The 21,000-nt window shown below is 40.4% G+C and overlaps 1 protein-coding gene across 8 annotated transcripts in view; it reads right to left on the minus strand.

The window, feature by feature from the left end:
* WDFY3 (WD repeat and FYVE domain containing 3) overlaps positions 1–21,000 on the minus strand; it is a 152,306-nt gene that overhangs the window by 41,604 nt on the left and 89,702 nt on the right. For all 8 annotated transcript variants that reach the window (XM_054296013.1, XM_054296010.1, XM_054296011.1 and 5 more), the window contains 14 exons: positions 18,201–18,415; positions 16,903–17,015; positions 15,358–15,589; positions 13,708–13,808; positions 12,729–12,947; positions 10,395–10,576; positions 9,133–9,364; positions 8,362–8,522; positions 7,078–7,189; positions 6,467–6,657; positions 4,851–5,003; positions 3,177–3,250; positions 2,913–3,074; positions 1,437–1,531 (listed from right to left, as the gene is read on the minus strand). In XM_054296013.1, coding sequence (XP_054151988.1) covers positions 1,437–1,531; positions 2,913–3,074; positions 3,177–3,250; positions 4,851–5,003; positions 6,467–6,657; positions 7,078–7,189; positions 8,362–8,522; positions 9,133–9,364; positions 10,395–10,576; positions 12,729–12,947; positions 13,708–13,808; positions 15,358–15,589; positions 16,903–17,015; positions 18,201–18,415 — 2,242 coding nt within the window. The remainder of the gene's footprint in view (positions 1–1,436; positions 1,532–2,912; positions 3,075–3,176; positions 3,251–4,850; positions 5,004–6,466; positions 6,658–7,077; positions 7,190–8,361; positions 8,523–9,132; positions 9,365–10,394; positions 10,577–12,728; positions 12,948–13,707; positions 13,809–15,357; positions 15,590–16,902; positions 17,016–18,200; positions 18,416–21,000) is intronic.

A 21,000-nucleotide genomic window follows, 5' to 3' on the forward strand; every position in this document is an offset into this window, starting at 1 on the left:
GAGGCAACTTTTGCAAAAATGAAGACAGACAGATAAATAGAAAATTTCTGGGCCAAGGTTTTGTGCACAAGATACACACTCAAAGGATCTTCTATGGAAATCCAACAAAAGTGGTGAACTCCACTAGCTTAAAAATCACATGCCTTTTGCCTCAAATGCTTCTTTTTTTATTTCTACCACACCTGGAATTTCTCCCCAAGGTTCTTCAGTCCCCTATGCAGGCAAAACCCAGCTCAGGCTGCTGTTAGCATGGGGGAGAAAAACTGAAATGAAACTCATGGCCTGTAGTGGGAAGACCAATCTGGATCTCGCTCCAATACCCAATACCCTCTTTTTCACTAAAAAGCTCAAATTTAATCATCTTTGAGGCCCCAAAACCAAAACTATTAAAAACGAACAGGTGAGGCCCAGGAAGATAATGATGAAGCCCACCCAACCATCGAATGGTTTGGACTAGAAGGAACCTTGAAGACCATCGAGTTCCTACCCTCCCTGCCATGGGCAGGGACATCTTCCACTAGACTTCCTCTGTTTGTTCAGAGCCTCATCCAAACCGGCCTTGAACACATCCAGGGATGGGGCATCCACACCTTCTCTGAGCAACCTGTTCAGTGCCTCACCACCCCCTCACCACCCTCACAGTAAGGACTTTCTTCCATATATCCAACCTTAAACAAGTCTCTTTCAGTTTGAAGCCATTCTCCATCACCTTATCACAACATGCTCTTGTGAAAAGTTCCTCTCCAGAATGTGCAGACTGCCCAAACCCTGTTTTTTGTGACACCAGACCAATATACCTAACTACATGTGACACCAGACCAATATAACTAAAAGAACTCTCTCACTTGTCCCTCTGTCCCAGCATACTCCCAAGAGATGTAGAAACAGAGGTTCTTTGGATAATCCTTCTATTTATTTGGCTGACATCCACTGTGGGACTAAAACATTTCTGTTCAGGGAGACAGATTGAAAATGCAATTGCACAAGGTAAATAAGTGTAGAAATGGTCTCAAATCAGTTCAATGTAAGAATTATCGAAGGACAGTTAACATTTCTTTTTTTTGCCTAAAAAAAGGTTACTAGGCAGTCTTAGCTAATTCTTTCACACCTGGAGGGCTGACACACCTAGCAACCAATTGTTTGGTTTTGCTTTTCCTTTTCCCACAAAGAAGCAGAGATACACAGCTGATTGGAGGGAGCAAGTGGAGGAAAGAGAACAAAACCACACAGTGTTAAATGAAGGAAACAAAAACAAAAGTGTTTTGCTCTGCTTTGCACTCAATACTGAAAACTAAAGCCCCACTAACTGGCAGTCAGATTATAATAATATCATAACATTGCTCATGACACTATTTATACATTTTTTTTTGTATTCAAGCTCAGAAGATACTATAATGTATGTTATTCTACTGCTTCTAAGTGCTGCCAACACTTACCACTATCAAGCTTTTCTTCATTGTTTATTTCCATGACCACAAATTTCTCACAGACTGCAAACGTAGGTAAAGTGGAAGAGATGAACTGTCCAAACCTTGATGTATACAGAAAGAACATCACTCATTGATATGACAGATGCACTCTCATCTATCAATAATTCACCTTAAATATAAAACCATGACACCAGCAACAGGGAAATACCCAAAAATGTCAGCTTCCTCACATCTGAAGATTCATAAAAATGGTCTTCATTTAAAGTTACTAGCCAAACCACAAATTAATTTGTAGTAATTAATAGAATACTTGCAGACAAGGTAAGGAACCCTGAAAATGCTAGGATTCAGGAAAGGGAACTGGGAGATACTGCTGAGTTCTTGTAAAAGGAATACCTCTAGTTAAAGGAGAGCAAAACATTATTTTCAACTCCTTACAGCTGAACAATTATTAGATCAAAACAGTGGTTACTCAACTCTGGAAGAATATGTATGCCTATAGCTTGAGGTTATGTAACACAGGGTCATGGTTTTCCATGACAAGACACTGATGTACCACTCCAAGAAAGGAGATGCAATATATTCCTCTTTCCTCTGCAGCTAACCTGAAATGGCCCCTAGCTAGTGCAACTTCTCCCAAGTTATGCAACATTTTTCATTCTTTATTTCCAGGAAGGAGAACAGAGAATGCTGGTCTACAATCTATTCTGTAACCATTTAAGCATAAAATCAATAATATTATTCTTGAGTAATGTTTTTTCCTGTATAATTAAAACAAAGACAGGAAAGATATTCATGTTGAGGCTTCTGATACCTTTAATTGTACTTAAAAGTAAGGAGCTGAAAACATGACTATGCATATGCAAAGAGCTCCTAAACCCCACAATATTTTATCCATTTCCATTATAATGAAATAAGAGATGAAAAAAATCAAGTTATCAAGGAGTTAAACTAGTCTTCAAGCATTTCAAATACTCCTGTACATATGAATTGCAGTAACTAGTGTAATTTTCATCAGTCAGAATTAGTAGCACTATATCTGACATCCTTAAATACCTTTTTATACAGTGATGATTAAGAAAAAATCTGGAACTAAACCCTGCATTCAAGACAGTAATCAAAACTGCATTTTAACCAGAATTATCTTCTTAGCCCATGTCAAATAATATTCAATGGTATTCAGGGGGAATGCTTAGTGCTTTACATGAACAAAAGGGGCTGCTCAGCACCTTTACTTTTCACCAGTAGAACATTAAACCAGTTTGACCTTCCAACCATGCTTGGTCAGATACAAATTGAAAATCATATGCAAATCAAGGCTTCAATATATTGCTAATGTCTAGTTCAATCTAGTTCATAGAGAAAAAATAAAATCAGTACATGAGCATTCCATGTCACACAGTCCTCAGCAGTATGACCATGAAGTACTTTTGACCAAGGTAACAGAACCAAGAAAGACAAAATGATCCAGGTGTGGGCTACCTGAGTAGGTCATAGCTGCTGGGGAAGCCCTGAAGCAGAAAGCTCAGCACATTGCTAATGGCAGCAATAGTGGGCTGGGACAGGGACATGTCTCGAAGAGTCAACAGCAGTCTTGGGATGAGCTGGAATTCCCTCATTAACTTTGCATTCTTTGCTGCTTCACTGGAAGAAGAAAAGAAATGAGACGGTTATTTTAAATTGGAGCATCCTCTAAATATCATCTAATCCTGTAAATCCCATTACCAGGCTTCCATCAGTTCATACCTTGACTCAGTGAGGAGTTCAATGAAGTGCTCAAATAATGACAGATGAAGCTCGTAGGGTGCATGAAGCCAGACCTGAAATACAGAAAAAACAATATTTTTTTGTACACAAATCAACTTGTAGGTTAAAAACAAAATTAATAAATCAAAGGTTATGAAGGTATTAAAATAACTCATATACATGACTGTTTGCCTGGGCGTGACAAACCAAACATCAATTCAAAAAATATTCTCTGCAAGGGTAACATGTTAAAAACTTATAAAGGGATATAGACAAAAGGTCACACACCTTTGTCTTTTTGCACAAACTTTAAACAGAGAGTGCAATGACTCCAAAGGAGCTATTGGGATTTACAAGGCTGTGCTAAATTTATTTCGTCTAGGTGAAGGTTTATGTCTTCATAAAATTAATTTACTACCTTCCTCCAAGATTAAACTCAAGGTCTTCCCTGATTTTTTTTTTTACCTAGCATTCCCTGCATTTAAATTATTTAGATTCTTTACCAATACCTCCAAAGTATCAGTTGTTCAATCAATAGAAGTAATAGAAGACATAAAAGCCAGAAAGCTCACAGTTACAGCTGCAAATCTTAAAATTGATTTGCTATTGAACAACTAATATTTGTGCTTTGTTCAATAGCAAATCAATTTTGGTGTATAAAACTGGCTTAAATGAAAAGCTTTCTAGTTTTTGCTTTTCTCCTAATCTTATAATTTAAAATGATGAGAACAAATCTTTTAATTTCCCTTTTCTGCATGAGTAAGAACATCTAATTTATCCAAACTAAGTGATATATTTGGGTCACTGATTTCTGAATAAAGTAAATAATTAAAACAATCAAAAAACTGAAAAAACAATAGCCAAAATCTCAGACTTTCTTCCTAAATAGGGCTTCCAGGGATGCTTTGAAATACTCAAACAGACATCTAAAAAAAGGAAATGGTTAAGTCTATTAAGTTATTTGTGCAAAACTGACTTGCAATATTAAGTCAGCAACTTATAGCTGGCTTAGCAGTGGTAGTAGGGTTTTTACTTTCTTACTTTAATGTACATGAGTCAGAATTCTTTTAGTCAGTCTATGTCAGGTACAGATAATGCCAAAGGAACACATACCAAAGGGTAAGTTCTGGCAATCTTTTATCAGCCTCTACTGCATTAGCATTTCCCTCTGAAATTTGCTACTTACCTTACTTTAACACAACATTTAAGTATTTCATAGGTTATGCAAACAGAATTTTAACTCCCTTACTAATAGCCCTGCAAGAGATGTATGATAAAATGATTTCCATGTGCTATGTTGAAAGTTTACCTTCTACTTTTATTTTCAGGGCACTTTTCATATGATATAAGTATCTTGATATATGTACTGCAGTAGAACACACAGGTGAGAAGAAATTAAGGAACAGAAAACTACAGAACGTTGACTTCTAAAACAACAACAAGCAGAAACACCTGTGGCACCCATCCATTGTTTGTGCAGTGACTCAAGCCATTTCAGCAAGAAAAGTCAGCAATAATCCTGCTGCTCACCTGCTTCACTGTACTATATAAGAAACAGGATGTTCTCAGTATAACAGTCTAATTTGCTACTGTTCAATATTTAAGGTACACTATAAGCATCTGACTTAATCACTATCCAGCATAATAATCACTCTCCTGTGCAGCTCTACATACTTCAAAATCGCAGAGCAGGTCCTGGAAGGCAGCAGAGTTTGGGATAATGGATGTCTCATGTCCGCTGTCAACAGTTCCCACCAAGGAAAAGGTCAGGTGGAGGATGTGGCTGTTCAGAAGGGACCGTTTCTTCTTTAACAGCATGGCCAGCAGCTTGAACAAGTAAACAGAAAAGGAATTAGTCCTGTGAGCACACAGCAATGTTGTCTAAGCATGCTGGAGAACAGATGAAATGCCTGTGCCCCTTTTGAGAAGGCCTTTAAAGTATGTCTGCTGGTTGATACTCTTGATGAAAGAGTTTGAAAGTGGCATTGCAGTTCATTACAAAAGTGGCATATCCAGGACACTCTCTAGCTCATAAAACATCTGTTTACACCACAGATAGCATCTAGGCCCAGAGGATTAGGGACACACACTGCTCTCAGCTCGCTGGCAGTCAGTCAGTGTAAGACAGCACATCCTTAAGCAGTTATGTTGCTGGACAGCAATCATGGACATGGCAGACAAATGGAGCAGGCCTGGAGCACTGCATGCCCAAATGAGAGGTATTCTGGCACTGAAAAAAGTAACATAAATATGAATAAGCCTCTTTTTTTCTTGCTATGCTTTGTTCCCCAGGCATGACTGCAATCCCCACTTGTGCTCTAACTTATAACCTGGGCTGGGAAAGAACCATTTGCCAGATTTACTGTTATAATCTCTTTTCTTCTGAAGCAAACTTGTTTAAACACTCAACATTCTGGCCTGTTCAGCTTTACCATCCTCATTGAAACACTAAAAAAACACAGATTTCTGGGAATCTCCCTCAAACCACACTATTTGCTGATCTCAATACAAGTGGAATGTAAGGTCATTTGTGACAATCCACTGACCACTCATGATACAAGAAGGACACTGTCTAGACTTGTTTGCTCACAGTAAGCCAAGGTCTGCACCAGGCTCTTTGGAATGATACATTTTGATGTAGCTGCACCAGGCACTAGCATTTCAAGGTTTGTAAATACACAGCCCAAACCACAGAACTTTCCATTTCAGTAAAGCAACTTCCATGAGAAACATAAAACACATTTCTCATGTGAAGACCTCTTTGAATCAGTCAACCAATCCTTCTGCATAAGTGATTGCCTTTTCCCCATCCCAGTGGAGAATTATGTCTTCAGCTTGAAAGGAAACAGCACCACTAACTACAAAATCCATGCAGTCTCCTTAAAAGGATGCTTCTAGGAGTTCACTTGTTTGGGGTTTTTTTTGTGTATCCTTATCCTCTCTCTTGCTGGCACATCAGAGACACAAGCTCCTGGGCTTGCAGGGGTGGGTTCAAATCCACAAGAAACGCCTCATTCAAATATGACAGTTGTGCTCTTCCGTGATGTTACTGAAGGCTCAGTTTCAGCAATGCAGCTAAATATGCACAATGGCTTAGCAAAAAACTTTTCACCCTCTCCTTTAAAAGACATTGTAAATAATTCATCTATGCTAATTAACCAAGACCTCAAGAAACTTTTGAAGAGAAACTTGGGTTACAACACAACAAGAGATTTCCATGGGAACTGTGATGACAAACAGTGAAATTCAATGCAATCAGCCTAGTCTGTTTTAAGATATTTCTTACATACCTGATAACCTTTGATTCTTTCCATCTCTTTGCTGGCCAGTGGATTGCTCTTTACCACACAGACCAAGGCTTTCACAGCTGCATACAACCCTTCCACATCTGATGCCATGGCTACAAGTCCCAAAATAGCAGCAGCCCCACCAATGTACTGTAGTGTAGTGGCAACAGGTTTGGGGACAAATGTTCTTACTCCTGAGCACAGACAGAGAGAATGAATTAAAATATATTCAAATCAAATTTTTGCAAGAATTAATTGTGAAAATGTGAAAGCAATTTTCATTTTAACATTACTTGAATTATAAAAAGAATGCTACTGGAAAAATTATGACACCTTAGAAGAGAAAGCAAAGGAAATATATAACAATAGCTTATGACCTAAGGTAAAGTAATTGAATATATTTTCATATTAATGAATCATAAACTGAAACAAGCATCCATGCCCATGTAAGCAAAAAAAAAGATAACAGTAAATCCATAAAAAATAAAAATGTTCAATAAATACAATGCACCATTAACATTCATTAATCACATGATTTATTATCTAGACCTAAGTTCTTACTGACAAGTAATTAATAACTTTAAAGCATAATAATTCTTAAGTGCTCAACTCACCCAAATACCCTATCAAAGCTGCACCAATGGAGCGTGCTGGTCCATTCAAATGTCCTGCTGAGTTATGTAGCAGCTTCACAGGTGTGGCATTTTCATGAGAAGAAATTGCCAGCTGAAGAAAACAAGAAAAAACAGCAGGGATTGAAGGGAAGAGGTTATTTTTATGCAAGCCTAAAATTCATAACTTACAAATTTTCCTACTGTGATCAGGAGTAACATAAAACAAACCCAGATTAAGCCTTTCCTTTCAGCAGAGATGCTCCATCCCTCTGACCACATTGGTGGTTTTCCCTGGATTCACTCCAACAGGTCCATGTCTTTTTTGTGCTGGGGACCCCAGAGTTGGATGCAGCACTGCAGGTGGAGTCTCACCAGAGCAGAGGGGCAGAATCCCCTCTCTCCCCTGCTGCCCACGGTGCTTTGGATGCAGCCCAGGATATTCTGGGCTGTGAATGCTCATGGCTGGGTCATGTCCAGCTCTCCTTTCCACCAGCACCTCCAAGTTCTTCTCAGCAGGACTGATCTCAACCTGCTCATCCCCAGCCTAGATTGATACCAGGGATTGCCCTGACCCAGGTGCAGCACCTGGTACTCAGTGTTGTTAAACCTCATGAGCTTCCAACTGGCTCACTTCTATGAGCCTACCCAGTCCTGGAACTCATCCAGATCCCATTGGATGGAATTCTGTCCTTGAAGTGTGTCAATAGCACCACTCAGCTTAGTTTCATCAGTGAATGTGCTGAGGGTGCACTTGATCCCTCTCTGTCATTAATGAAGGCATTAAATAATACTGGCCCCCACATGGACTCCTGAGGGACAGCACTTTGTCACCAATTTCCATTGGGACTCTGAGCCATTGACCATTACCCAGTGCATGCAACTGTCCAACCACTTTCTCATACATCTTAACAGCCCACCAACTGAATCCGTATTTCTCCAATTTAGAGAGAAAGATGTAGTGGGGGACTATGTCAAAGGCTTTACCGCAGTGCAGATAAACCACATCTGTAACCCTCCCCTTATCCACTGATGCAGTCACCCCATCATAGAAGGCCCCATAAAAGGCCATCTAGTGCCTAGAGAAGCTGTGAGTTCTCAGTCCCTGGAAGCATTCAAGGTCAGGCTGGAATGCCTTTTGAACAACCTGACACAGTGAAAGGTGTCCTTGCCCACAGGAGGGGGATCGGACTAGATTGTTCCTGGCTGCATTGAGCAAATTGTCTTGAAGTAAGTTAAAAGAAAGGAAAAAGTCATACACATTTACTGCTTGACTTCCCAACATACCTGCTTGGCAATAGCTTTACTATCCAACTTGTTGTAAACTTTCCTTATTTTTGCCACTGTAAATGAAGAAACTGACAGTGCATAGAGACCAAAGGAGACCTTCTCTTCTGGTACCAAAGATACCGGTGATGGATTGATTCCTTCAGACTTTGAATCTTTACCTTAAAGACAAAATAGAAGTTCCCTTTATTAATGGCATTGTTTTTCTTTTAATTTGAACAGTAAAACCTTAAGCAACTTACACTGCAGAGTAGGTATAAAAAAAAGATTTTGCAAATAGCTGAGATGTGATACTGTCCAGCCTAATGGCTGTAAACTTCCCTTCTTTTCTGAAGGAAAATAAAGCAATCAAAAGCCAGAGAAGCATTTGGTAAATCTGCATCTTTGCCTGTGACAACTGTTTTTTTAATAGTTTGATAGGAAAGCTGCCTTGGAATGGTATGAGAGACACAAGATTCAAATAGAATTATATCTTTAAAATTTTGTATCCTTTCTGATTTCACTTTCTACAGATAAATATTGCATACAGTATGAAAAATTACTTTTCTAAGTGGTTTAAAACCAAAGTGAGTAATACAAACACTACTACTATATCTCAGCACAAGAATTTGGATTCCTATCATCCTCTTCAACAGCAACTACTAATCTTCTTCCTGTGAAGAGCAAGCTTTTCCTCCCTGCTCCTGCATATTCTCTCACCTCTTCAGTATGCACACAAAACTTCCAGCCCAGCCAGCCCAAGGTACCAGGTGCCACCTGACCTGTACTTACATGGGACATAAACTGCTTGGAAGCTCCCGACGTAATTGGGTCCCAGCTCGTAAATGGTGCTGACCCCTGGGGCAGGCAGCACTTCCTCCAGGAAGTGTGTGGGGCCCAGGCGCCACACCAGGGAGGAGAGCTGGCGCTGGGCGGGCGGCGTGCCGATGTACGCGTACACCGTGCTGACCACGGGCGGGTTGGCAGAGCCAGAGCCGCTGGGGCTGCTGTGGATGTAGTGAAGCTGTGAGGGAACAAAGCACAGGCTAGTTAGTGAGGGAGCAAGGGTATCGTGACAAGATCAGAAATTTTGTCCACAAATTGTTCTGCAAGCCAGGGGAGGTACCAAATGATTGCTGTGTAACAGAGGGTATTCTGACACTGTACTGAACAGGACAGTGAAGAACATTAAACAGAAAGGAAATGTGAAGACCAGAAATGGCTATCAGAAGATGAAGATGTGTATGGAAACACAGGAGAACATGACAATTCTGTGCCTAAAGAAGCTGTATCTTGATTCTGAAGACATGGTGCACAAAGTCGTGTTGTTTCTGCCTTCCCAGCCTTTGGAAATCACATCATTTCAAGCTAAAGTGCAAATATGATAAACTAAATTCAGTAAGACTTTTCAAACGGTTAAACAAATACACGAGTAAGGTCCTGGCCAATATATAAAGACAATAACAACCTCACAGGCCTTTTTCTATTTACATTGTAAAAATTCTGTTAGTAGCTATTACAGGTAGTCACACATAGCCAGAGACATGGCCAGAGAGACACTCGTGTTAGAGCTGTCAGCATAATATAATGTAGTCCTCCTCTTGCAAAAGGAATACTGGGAGGTAAACTTTGAAAGTCAACATGCTGTTTTACCTACAGCAGTATGATAACATTAGCTAGTTTAAACCCCACACCAGGTTATGCTTTATACCTTAAAGCCCACACCTGCCAGTTGTCAAAAGATGTTTGGATATCTGTTACAGCTTGGGAATATTTTGTGCTCAGGGACAGGCCCACAGTGTTCTTCACTGCTCTCTGCAGTTTCTTCCACCTAACAATGAGGTATTGATCTTTGCAAATAAATGTGGTGTTTGCTTGCTGTTTTTTGTTTTGTTGCTTGGGTTGGGGTTTTTTTCTATTCTGTTGGGGGTGACCACCTTTTGGACGGGGTGGTGGTGGTTGATTTTGCACTTTTTTCTTGTAAGGTTTTTTTATTGCACAGAGAAAAAAATCACTCAAACCAGTAAAAATGAGAATTGAAAGATTTATTTTACCTTAACAGTGTTAACAAGCTGTCCATCGAGGTAGAGTGCAGCTGTGCTGTTCTTCAGCATGCCTTTACTCATGACCAGAACTAGGTGATGCCACTGGCCTTCCACAATGAGGTCACCGCAGCGGAAACGGGCACAACAGGGAAGAATTTCATAAAATGATGATTCCTCACTGAAGTCATCAACTAAAGGAAAAGCACCAGTTAGTGGGCACCAGCAGAAATGTTACAAGAGCTTAAAAATCTCAGGATATATTCCGATTTTTGACAATTGTATTTTACTTCTCACCTTCTCCCCTCCCTTCAAAATTTTAGCTGGAATTACTAGTTGGCTCAAGTTTTTACTTTCTCTTGCTGCCATGCAAGTCACAGAAAGATCTTCTGTTGTTTTCCTAAAGAAGTTTCTACAGTAGCAGTCACCAAGAACCAACAGATGTGTCCCCAAACCCACAGAGCTATTTTTCACCTTTCTCACACTGTGGAGAGGATGATACCTATACTCACAGACTTTTTATTCCCACTTTTGCATCACAAAAATGACCCTTACTCTACTTAAAAGCTGTCCCAAAAGAAAAAAAATTCCCCAAAATCCAGGGAATGTTTCAACCATGAACTTTTCAGATCTCTCTTCACTCTTTCATACTGAAGGAAAAGAAATCATTAATCGTCTTACAACAACAGCTGCCTGCACAGGGAGAACACTCATTTCTTTAGAAACGGCACAAGGAAAATGTTAAAAGCAGAGTATTTAGAACTAAGGTTCAGATACAGAAATAATCTCAAGTTCTTTTTCTTGGCCAAACATCTCTAAGCACAATTCTTGCTCTCAATAAGGATCCTTAAATCATCCCATTTATTCTTACAAGAGACAGTCAGAACTTTCAATTCCTGTGTTGTGCACAGCACTTCCAGTCTCAGTTCTTCAGGTCCCTACCTGCTCAGCACTCAACAGCACACCACCCACTATGATTTAGACACAACAGGGTAGCATTTGAGTGAAGCAAAGCATCCTGGTTGAAGTAAAAAACAGTTTTTATATTCAGAAACCTTCATATCTTCTCTGACAAAGCCTTTTCAAATCCAGTCTCTTTCAGGGAGTTTGATTATAGGTGCTCACTAAACTAAAAACATATGAACTATAGCTTCAGCGCAGGCTAAAGCAGTTAGTGTGAAGATAAACTTGCTCCATTCTTCTAGAATTTGGTCCTCTGAGAAAGAAAGCACTGTCAGTATCTTTGTAATTTAGGAGGTTTAATTCCTACTTTACACTATGGGTTTTCAACTCTCAAGTTTCAGGTTTTGAACTTGACTTCTACTAAGAGAGACTGCTGCAGTTAATGATGTGGATGTCTGCTTACAGAATTATTCCTTACTTTCATGGTAACAGTCCACTTAGTTGCTTGTGAGAGTTTTTTTTAATAACAACAATTGTACAAATTCTTTATTAGTGCTGCCTACTCAAAAGTAAAGAACAGGAGCGGGAACAGTTTCTGACATCCATTTGGGCTGGTCAATGAAGAGCTAAGCCTGAAACACATGCAGAGGGCTGCCTGCTCCTCTCAGCTCCTCCACAGACTCAGTGTGCAACAGCCTGTCAGAACCAACCACTTTTGGAGGCTCTGATGGAGGACAAGGCTGGAGACAGCTCATCCTCAAGCCCCTGAGTGCACTGATAGCTCTCTAGCAAATTTATTGATATCACCAGCTTCACTTACATCTTCACTACATCTCCTGTAATTCCTCCTTTGGTCACAGATACTGAATGGAGACACAAACTGTTTCTGAAAACTGACCACAGCATTAGAACATAAAGTGAATGACTGCTTGCCTTCAAAAATCCCTCCAGTACTGGGACTATCCAGACTGAAAAAGCCTTCAACCTATTTAGTTTACTATTATTTAGTTTATTGTTTCCAAACTTCTTCAAAGCAAAGACAGTTAAAATTTGTACATCAAGACCTCAAAAGATGATGTTTAAAACGAATGACACAATACAAATCAAAGGCAAAACCTTTCAAAATCAATGATGTAATCCCTCCCTTGAATACTTATTACCTGGGGTTTTGGCAAAATTTTTTCTTTTATATACAGAAATCAAACGTTCTTTGGAAATTATAAAAGCTCCATAAATTAATGTTTACATTTTACATTTTTCCATTGTCAAAAAATGAGGAACTGGTGAAGCAGCAATGAAAGTTCCAGCACACAATTCTTCTGGATACTTGGTTTAAAGTTTAAATTATAATACTGTCAGCATTAAGCTAATGCTGACAGTATTGTAGTTTAAAGTAAACTATAATACTGTCAGCATTAGCTGATGATGTGGCACAACTCTTACCATAATTCTGAAGCAATTCTTCTTTAGTTGAAACAATCAGCGAGCGGTCCTTTGCCGAGAGGACAATGGCAAGGCAGACGTAATGCTGCTCCGAGGAGTTGGCGCGCCGCACTACGGTGAGGAGTCTCACAGGATGGTTATTGGGAGGTGTACTAAAACGTTCAATGCAAAACCAAGTTGAGTAGCTTAAACCAGATGGCGGTGGGAAAAACCTTTCACCTAAAAATAAAAAGAAGCCCATTACATAGCTGCAGTTAGGATACCTACTTGATCCTGTTCCTTTTTTCATATCAGCTCAGCTAATACTAGCTGTGTTTTCTCAGATGCTGGAGAAGCCTCTGTTAAGGGAATATCTCTCTAGCACATACATCTAACTCCACCTGATATCCCAGGACGCTCCCACTAATTCTATCTTACTGCAGTAAGCCTTCACCTTAGTTTTTAGACTTAACAACTAAGTGACTATGTTCAATTAATCCCACAGCTTTTAATTAAGCATTCCATTTCCTGAAGGGTGAATAATCCACAACAACATGTAAAAGCAATGGTAAACAATTTAGATAGGGCTTTTGTGATGGTGTGTGCAACTACACCTTTAATAAATGCAGTCAAGGATTCAGCAGAACCAAGTCACAAGTACAGCATTACAATTCATTCCACATTTCCTATGTGCTCTACACACTACGACCTCCACTTTTTCTTAATGCATCTGGCTTATTACTCATACTTGTTGGTTGATTACAATTTAGCCTTCTACTTTAAGCTTTGCATTTTAAAGCAATCACACATTTATATTTTATATTGCTTTTCACTGTCTTGGGGGCAACAGAAACACATTTAGAAAAAAAGACACAAGAAGTTCCTGATTGTGGGTGCACAGTGTCCAACACCATACTATCAGTTCATGGCAAACCAAGAAGTCTAAGAGAACTAAACATCAGACACAAAACACTCGTTACCAGTCATACTGGATACTCACCAGTTCCAATTCCACTCACAACGGCACCATCAACAAGTCCTGTAGTAACAGCATTATTTGTAGGTGCATTGTGGGGAGCCAGACTTGGCAAGAACAGGCAGCTGTTAAACACAAGACCAGTAAGACACTGGAGTTTATGGAAGTCAGTGTAAATGGAGTTCAATACAAACAAAACACGGCTTAGGAAAACATACCATAAGCACACATGCTATGTGACTTACGCAGTAATGAAAAATAGGAATTAATTCTCAAGACTGCTCATTGGGAGTCTAAATTATCTCTAGCACAAAGAACTTTGGCGGTGTAAGCCTTTGGTGTGAAGGTATAGAGTTGTGCCCACGTGGCTCCATAGCCTAAGATGTTCCCTTGTGGGCACTTGCATCTTGCAGCAGCCTTTGAGTTGTTCTGAACTTTCTGAAGAGACTGGATCAGCTAAATAGTCAAAGGATCTGGCAACTGCAGACAATGGCATTCCTATCTTAAGAAAGTATGCTCTCACGCTAACATATTCCTCCAACTTAACTATGTTTGGTCCTTACAAGAGCCTCTGGTGCTGTGGATACAACAGAAATCAATATAAGGAAAAAAGGTCTTAATTTTTTTTTTAATTTATTATAGAAGCCTTCTTAGTTGACTTGCTGAACTTACAAGAAGTCACAACTGCATTATGTGACTTACTTCTGGACATGATAACAGTACCCACAAATCTCCTGAAGCAAACACAATGAAAATTCATTTTGCCAGCCTATTTCAAGTTCTTAGGTCCAGACAATTTTCTTTTCTTCTCTCTTATGAAGGATGTAGAACAGAGATTAGCGCAACATTTGTTTACTAAAAAAATAAGTCTGTCCCTGACTGTATTGGATATTAGGGCTAGATGGAAAATGGAAGCTGCATCCTTGCTTTAGAGAGTTGAAAAGAGAATGCAGACAAGCAGCAGAGCTCCCAAGCATTCAAGTTTTTCTGTTCCATTTTTATAACCAAAAAGACCAAACATTTTCCTTAAACAGATGTTGAGAATGGTGTCATGCTTTCATCTTCTGAATAGTTAAATCATATTACATGATCCTCAAAAAGTGCTTCGCTCAGCAGGTGTTTAATTAGAGAGAGAAAAACACGTAAGTGGTGCTAAAAGAAAAAAATTAGCTAAGCATGATATCCAGGCTACGCCTCCAGTTAGTAATACTAGGTTTCTTTCAGTTCTCTGAACTCATCATAGCTGCCTTGTCTGCTTCATTTGTATTTCTGATGCAATTTCACATTTTCATGTTTTTCAGCAATTTTAAGGGGGTCTCAGAACACCTGTGCCATCCAAATGTCATACACAAATCTCAGCAACCCTTCAAGGGTATGTTGGCATTCCTTTGTTTTAAAAGGGATGTGAAACCCAGAACTGAGAGGGTCCCATCAATGACACATCTTTTTTTCACTTTCACACAGGGCAAGCAAGCATTTTTTATCAAGATATTAACGAATGAGAAAGTGGAAATTTATGTGACTCGAAGCATTCCTTTCTCCTCTTTAAAGAGTTCATTTGTTCCTTACTTGCTAACAGTCTATTAAAATTTAAAAGCATTCCTTTGGGAAAGCAGGAAGTAAGCAAACCCTGCACTGTGCCCCACGCCACATGAGAGCATGGCAGGACCTTACCCAAACCCTTCCAGAGATGTGTCAAACTCGATGAACGCCGGTGTCACCGATGATCCGTGAAGCCTGATATCATGTGGGGTTGTCATGGAGACCAAGCACTTGACTCTGGTCAGGGGCACTGTGCTCCCTTCTGCTGGCTTGAGCAGGCTCTTGCTTATCCGGTAGCGGCTGTCCTCGTGCGCGCCGAAGACGCTGTCGGGACCCAGACCTTCCATGGAGGTGACCATGCTATCTGCAGGAGAAGCCAAGAAACAACACAGCATCGCAATACAGCTTTGCAAAAGGGAGGCATTTTCAGGCTGTTTATTTGGTCCTTTCAAGTCTGGTGGAATAGCTAAAGTGTCCACAGATTGTCAGCTAGTTCAGCCTCTCATAAGATAACAAGCTGGGCAGCATTGCTTTGATTATAAAAATGCTCAACCAAGGCAAAAAGATGGGCATCTTGCACAACACACCAAGGAAAGTTTGTGGTAAAGCCAACAGGCCCTCCCCATTATCACATGTCAGCACAGTGTCCTTTTTGCAGAGGCTCCTCTTCAGATGCATTCCTGCTACCTGACTTAACAAGCCGGGAAAACTCTGCTTTGTGCTTTTTCAGATGCAGTCTCAGAGCTCTTAGTGAACAGAAAGTAAATTTAGATTAGGCAATTTAACATAACTTGTGGTATTCAGGAGGTAGCTTTGCATTCTCTTTCCTAGGCCAAAAACTTTCTAGTCTCACATTTTCATTCTTTTGATTGTTTATTTTTCCCGGTGATAATACTCTAATGCAAATATATATATAAAAATAAATAGAACACTGGCCAAGAGATAAACTGAATCTCTTCTTCTCCCTTCTTTTAAAATCTACTGAAATGATAATATAATACAAATTCAATGAATTTATTTTGCTTATTTATTTCATGATTTAATGCTTATCCAGTATCACCTAATATACTTTCTAGTTTCTTTTAAATATTTCAAAAATTTCAACCAAGCTATTTTTAATGATGTATTACCAGCCAGCCATATAATGACCAAGCTGACACACAGAAATAAATATCTTGTGCTTTGGAAACTTTTCAACAATTTCTTTGTATTATAATTTACTGAGACTCTCCTATGCTACATTAATAGCCATTCCCAAGCTCTACAAAAATAGGAGATTGAGCAGTTATTTTATCTGACACCTTACTGAACCCATGGGAGATACTACACAGACACAATGATTTGTTGTGTGCACATGAAAGTAGCTGAGAAAAAATAATGTTAAGTAACTATAAATGCAGAATCTACTCAAGACTTAAAAGCAAACTACTACCATATTTAACAGTTACCTCCTAAAATAAAAACCTGCAATAATATTTGCTGGATATATATTCAATATAAGTACTACATTCCCTCTGGTTTTAGAACTTTTCCAGTCTGACTGTGCTGATGATTTCACATTCATACAAAGCTGGGGTAAAGTTGGGTTGTTATGAATGCTTATCTTTAAACAGGTATGCAACTGGGGGACATGAGTGAAACATTATTTACACACATTTTTAGCACTTCAGCACCTACTTCTCATTTCTGGTTCAAAACTCAGTGAGCTCGGTTTGTGCACTCGGTACTGTTTCAACAGCTTTTTGTCCCAGGCTCCGCAATTCAAAGGATTTCCCAAGCGTAGAAATTCCCTAAGAAAGAGAAAAAAAAATTGGAAGTATTTTTCTCTACTTATTTGCCTACAGTGGCACCGAATCTAATAGCACTTTTTTAAAAAGGCAGTAATAGCTTGCAATAAACATAACTTTTAACTAAGAAAATTATCCAATGCATAATTACAATCCATAACATATTTGATCCATTCAAAACAATTTAATTTTGGAACACATGCTCTCAAAAGTTAACACTATTTTCAATAATCAAGCACTTTTGATAAAGTAATTTATCATAAAATAAAGCAATTTTGATAACTCCCTTCTCATCACTTGAAAACACAGCAGGAGGCTGCTGCATTCTGCAGGAGAACATCAGGATATTTGATGATGCATGTCCAGCAAGGGGAACTCTTCATGAGAGGCAGATCATAGGCTGAAGTAAGAGACTTCAGCTTTATTTTACCAGTGTGTCCTATTTGGCTGGGGGAATCATTTCATAGCTATCAACACCTGTATCTCTAGATAAAAGTACTATATCAGTACAGAGTTACCCAGGTTCAGTGTCTCTGCTTAGAGAAGCTTAAGTCCCTGTAATGTGGCTATGAGCTAAAGGGCTCCTTGCAGACAGCTCCTTGCAGACAGGCTCCTTCTGACACAGCTACATGTCACTGAGGGGAACCGAGCAGCTGTCCTGGCTGCAGGTCAGCCAGCCAGTGATCCATAGGAAATAATACAATTTCATTCCCTCTTACAGCTGAGATCACAGAACCCCAGGACAGTTTGGGTTGGAAGGGACGTTTAAAGGTCATTTGGTCTAAATCCTCTGCTGTGGGCTGGTACTGCTTTCACTTACACCAGGTTGTTCAAAGCCCTATCTAACCTGACCTTGAACAACTCCAGTGATGGGACACTCACAACTTCTCTGGACAACCTCTTCCAGTGTCTCAGCTCCTTCACCATAAATAAGGTCTTCCTCAAGTCTAATTTAAATCCAGCCTCTTGCACTTTAAAACCTGTAGCACTGCTCCTGTCACTACAGGCCCTGGTAAAAAGTCTCTCTCTGTTAAGAGACAAACTATTTCATAAGAAAAAATGGGATATTGTACTATCTCTACCACATCAGGTCACTAAGGCTCTCTACCACTGTCAGCCATTTACAGCGAGCCAGGAGCAGTGCAGGCTGCAGGCCTCAGTCCAACTGAACTTCAGGGCTATCCTGACCTCAACACCATGGGCTGCAGAGCCTGGGAGGCCAGCCTTTCAAACATCCTTTGGAGTGGGGGATGCAAGGAGTGGTCCTCATCTGCCAGGGCTGCGCTGCATCTTTGCAGAAGTCGTGCATGGAGCCCAGCTTCACACATGACCTGCTGGTTTCTCTCTGTGTGCACCAGAGACTGCAGAATGTTGGCCACTGCCAGCTGCAGATCCAGTGCATGCTGTAAAATAGAACAGCACAGGGCTTGAGAAAGTGCAAACTGAGGAGGAAAATAGAAGACTTTATACATAATAATAGAAATGAAACTACCATTAGCAATAAATACAGCAAATTAACTATACTTAAATATACATGCATGCTCTTGTGTGTTTTCAGGGTGTGTGTGTGTGCACATGTCTGTGTGAAGAAACATTGCACAAAAAAGGGTAATTAGTTAGACAAAGGATTAGCAGAACTAGGGTCAAGAAAAATAATTCAGGTAAGAATGGTTAAACTAACCTCTACTTTTCACCAACAAAGAGAGCCAGCTTAGAGAGAACTAGAAAGTATTATTTTTGTGACTATTAAGCTATTCCTAGTAACTTAGAAACATAATCATTTAGGTTGGAAAAGACCTTTAAGATCACTGAGTTGAACTTTTAACCCAGCATAGCCTAGCCCACCACTAAATCATCTTCCCAAGTGCCACATCTACATGTCTTTTAAAGACTTCCATGCCTGGTAACTCAAACAGTGCCCTAGGCAGCCCATTCAAGTGCTGAACAACCTTTTTGGTGAAGAAGTTTTTCCTAATATCCAACCTAAACTTCCCCTGGCACAACTTGATGCCATTTCCTCTCAGCCTATCACTTGTTTGACTTGTTGGGACTGCCCCTCCCCTTGCTATAACCCACTTTCAGGTAGTTTTAGAGAGAGGTAAGGAACCTCCTTGAGCTTCCTTTTCTCCAGGCTAAAACACTCCCAGCATCCTCAGTTACTCCTCTCAGGACTTGTGCTCCAGACCCTTCCTCAGCTCCTCTGCTTTTCTCTGGACAGGGTCCAGCACCTCAATGTCTTTCTTGTAGTGAGGGGTCCAGAGCTGGACACAGGATTTGGGGTGCAGGCTCAGCAGTACCAAGTATGGTCACTGCCCTGCTCCTTCTGGCCACACTTGCTGATACAGGCCAGGATGCCATTGCCTTCTCGGGCACCTGGGCACAGCCGGCTCATACTGTAGACCAGCATTCCCAGGTCTTTTCCAGCCACTCCAGCCTGTAGCACTGCCTGGGATGTTGTAACCCAAGAGCAGGGCTCAGCACTTGGCAGTCTCACACAACTGCCCTCAGCCCATCAATCCAGCCTGCCCAGATTCCTCTGCAGAGCCTTCCTGCCCTCCAGCAGATCAGAACTCTGGCTGAACTTGGTGCCATCCACAAATTGACTGAGGGTGTACCTGATTCCCTGGTCCAGATCAACACAGACACTAAACAGATCTGGCCCAGTCCTGAGCCCTGGGGAGCACCACTGGTGACCATCTGCCAGATGGGTGTAACTCCATTCACCACCACTCTGGGCCTGGCCACCCAGCCAGTTTTAACCTAGCAAAGAGTCCACCCACTCAAGCCACGACCAGCCAGTTTCTCCAGGAGAATGCAGTGGCAAACAGTGTCAGAAGCTTTACTAATGTCCAAATAAACAACATCCACAGCCTTTCCCTCATCAACCAAGAGGGTCACCTTGTCACAGGAGACCAGGTTAGTTAAGCAGGACCTGCCTTTCATAAAGCCATGCTGGCTGGGCCTGATTTCACAACTGTTCTGTACGTGCTGCAGCATGGGATGTGCAATGATCTGCTCCACAGCCTTCCCCAGCACTGGGGTCAGACCAGACTGAGGGGCCTGTGGTTCTCCTGATCTTCCAGGCCAGTCTTGTAGATGGGCATCACATTGACTAAACTCCAGCCAGCTGTAATCTTCCTGATTAGCCAGGACTGCTGGTAAATGATGGAAAGTGGCTCAGTGAGCACTTCCACCAGCTTCCTCAGCACCCTTGGGCAGATTCCATCAGCCCCATAGATTTGTGAGCGTTTAACTTGTGTATCAGGTTGCTAACTACTTCCTCTTGGAATAGATGGGCTTCATTCTGCTCCTCACCACCGCCACCATAACCTCTACAAAACTAAAGACGTATGCAACACAATTGTCAAATTTATGTCATGAAGGCAGAAAGTTACCACACTTGTGACCAGTAGAGACCAAGAAAGAAGAATTCAGTAATTCTTGCAAGCTTTCAGAACTATTTTTTTTTTAATAAAAAGTATTCTTCAGTGAAGACATCTCAAACAAAAAGTACATAAGCAGCTTCCAAAAATGTCCAACAAATCCTTCATATACAAAGACATTTTGGGTTGGGAATTGTACAAAGCAGTCAGTATAACTTGGAACATATTTAGAAGTTTAACTAGAACAACTTTAGAACAGGAACATATTCCAGCTCCTTCAAACAGTGTGCATAGCCCAAGATATGATGCTCAGTCCTGTGTCATCATAGTATGCATTAATACCTGATATATCAGGGAAAACATGAATTAATCACAGTGCTTGGAAACTTACATGATGGTCACTTCAGACCTTTCTTTAAACTTACATTACTAACAAGAGTTTGAAAGAGATAAACAAAAGAAAGCCCATGAAATAAAGCAATTTCTTTCAGATCTCTATGCCACCAGTTATACAACTCAACCTGTGAAATATATTAGTTTTTCTGTACAAAATGAGAGGACATCACCAGCTTTCCTATTTCCCACAGCCATTCCTTCCCCCAGCA

This window comes from Melozone crissalis, unplaced genomic scaffold, assembly GCF_028551555.1.
Source record: "Melozone crissalis strain CALT ecotype California unplaced genomic scaffold, PUWL_Pcris_2 ptg000006l_1, whole genome shotgun sequence".
NCBI lineage: Eukaryota > Metazoa > Chordata > Aves > Passeriformes > Passerellidae > Melozone > Melozone crissalis.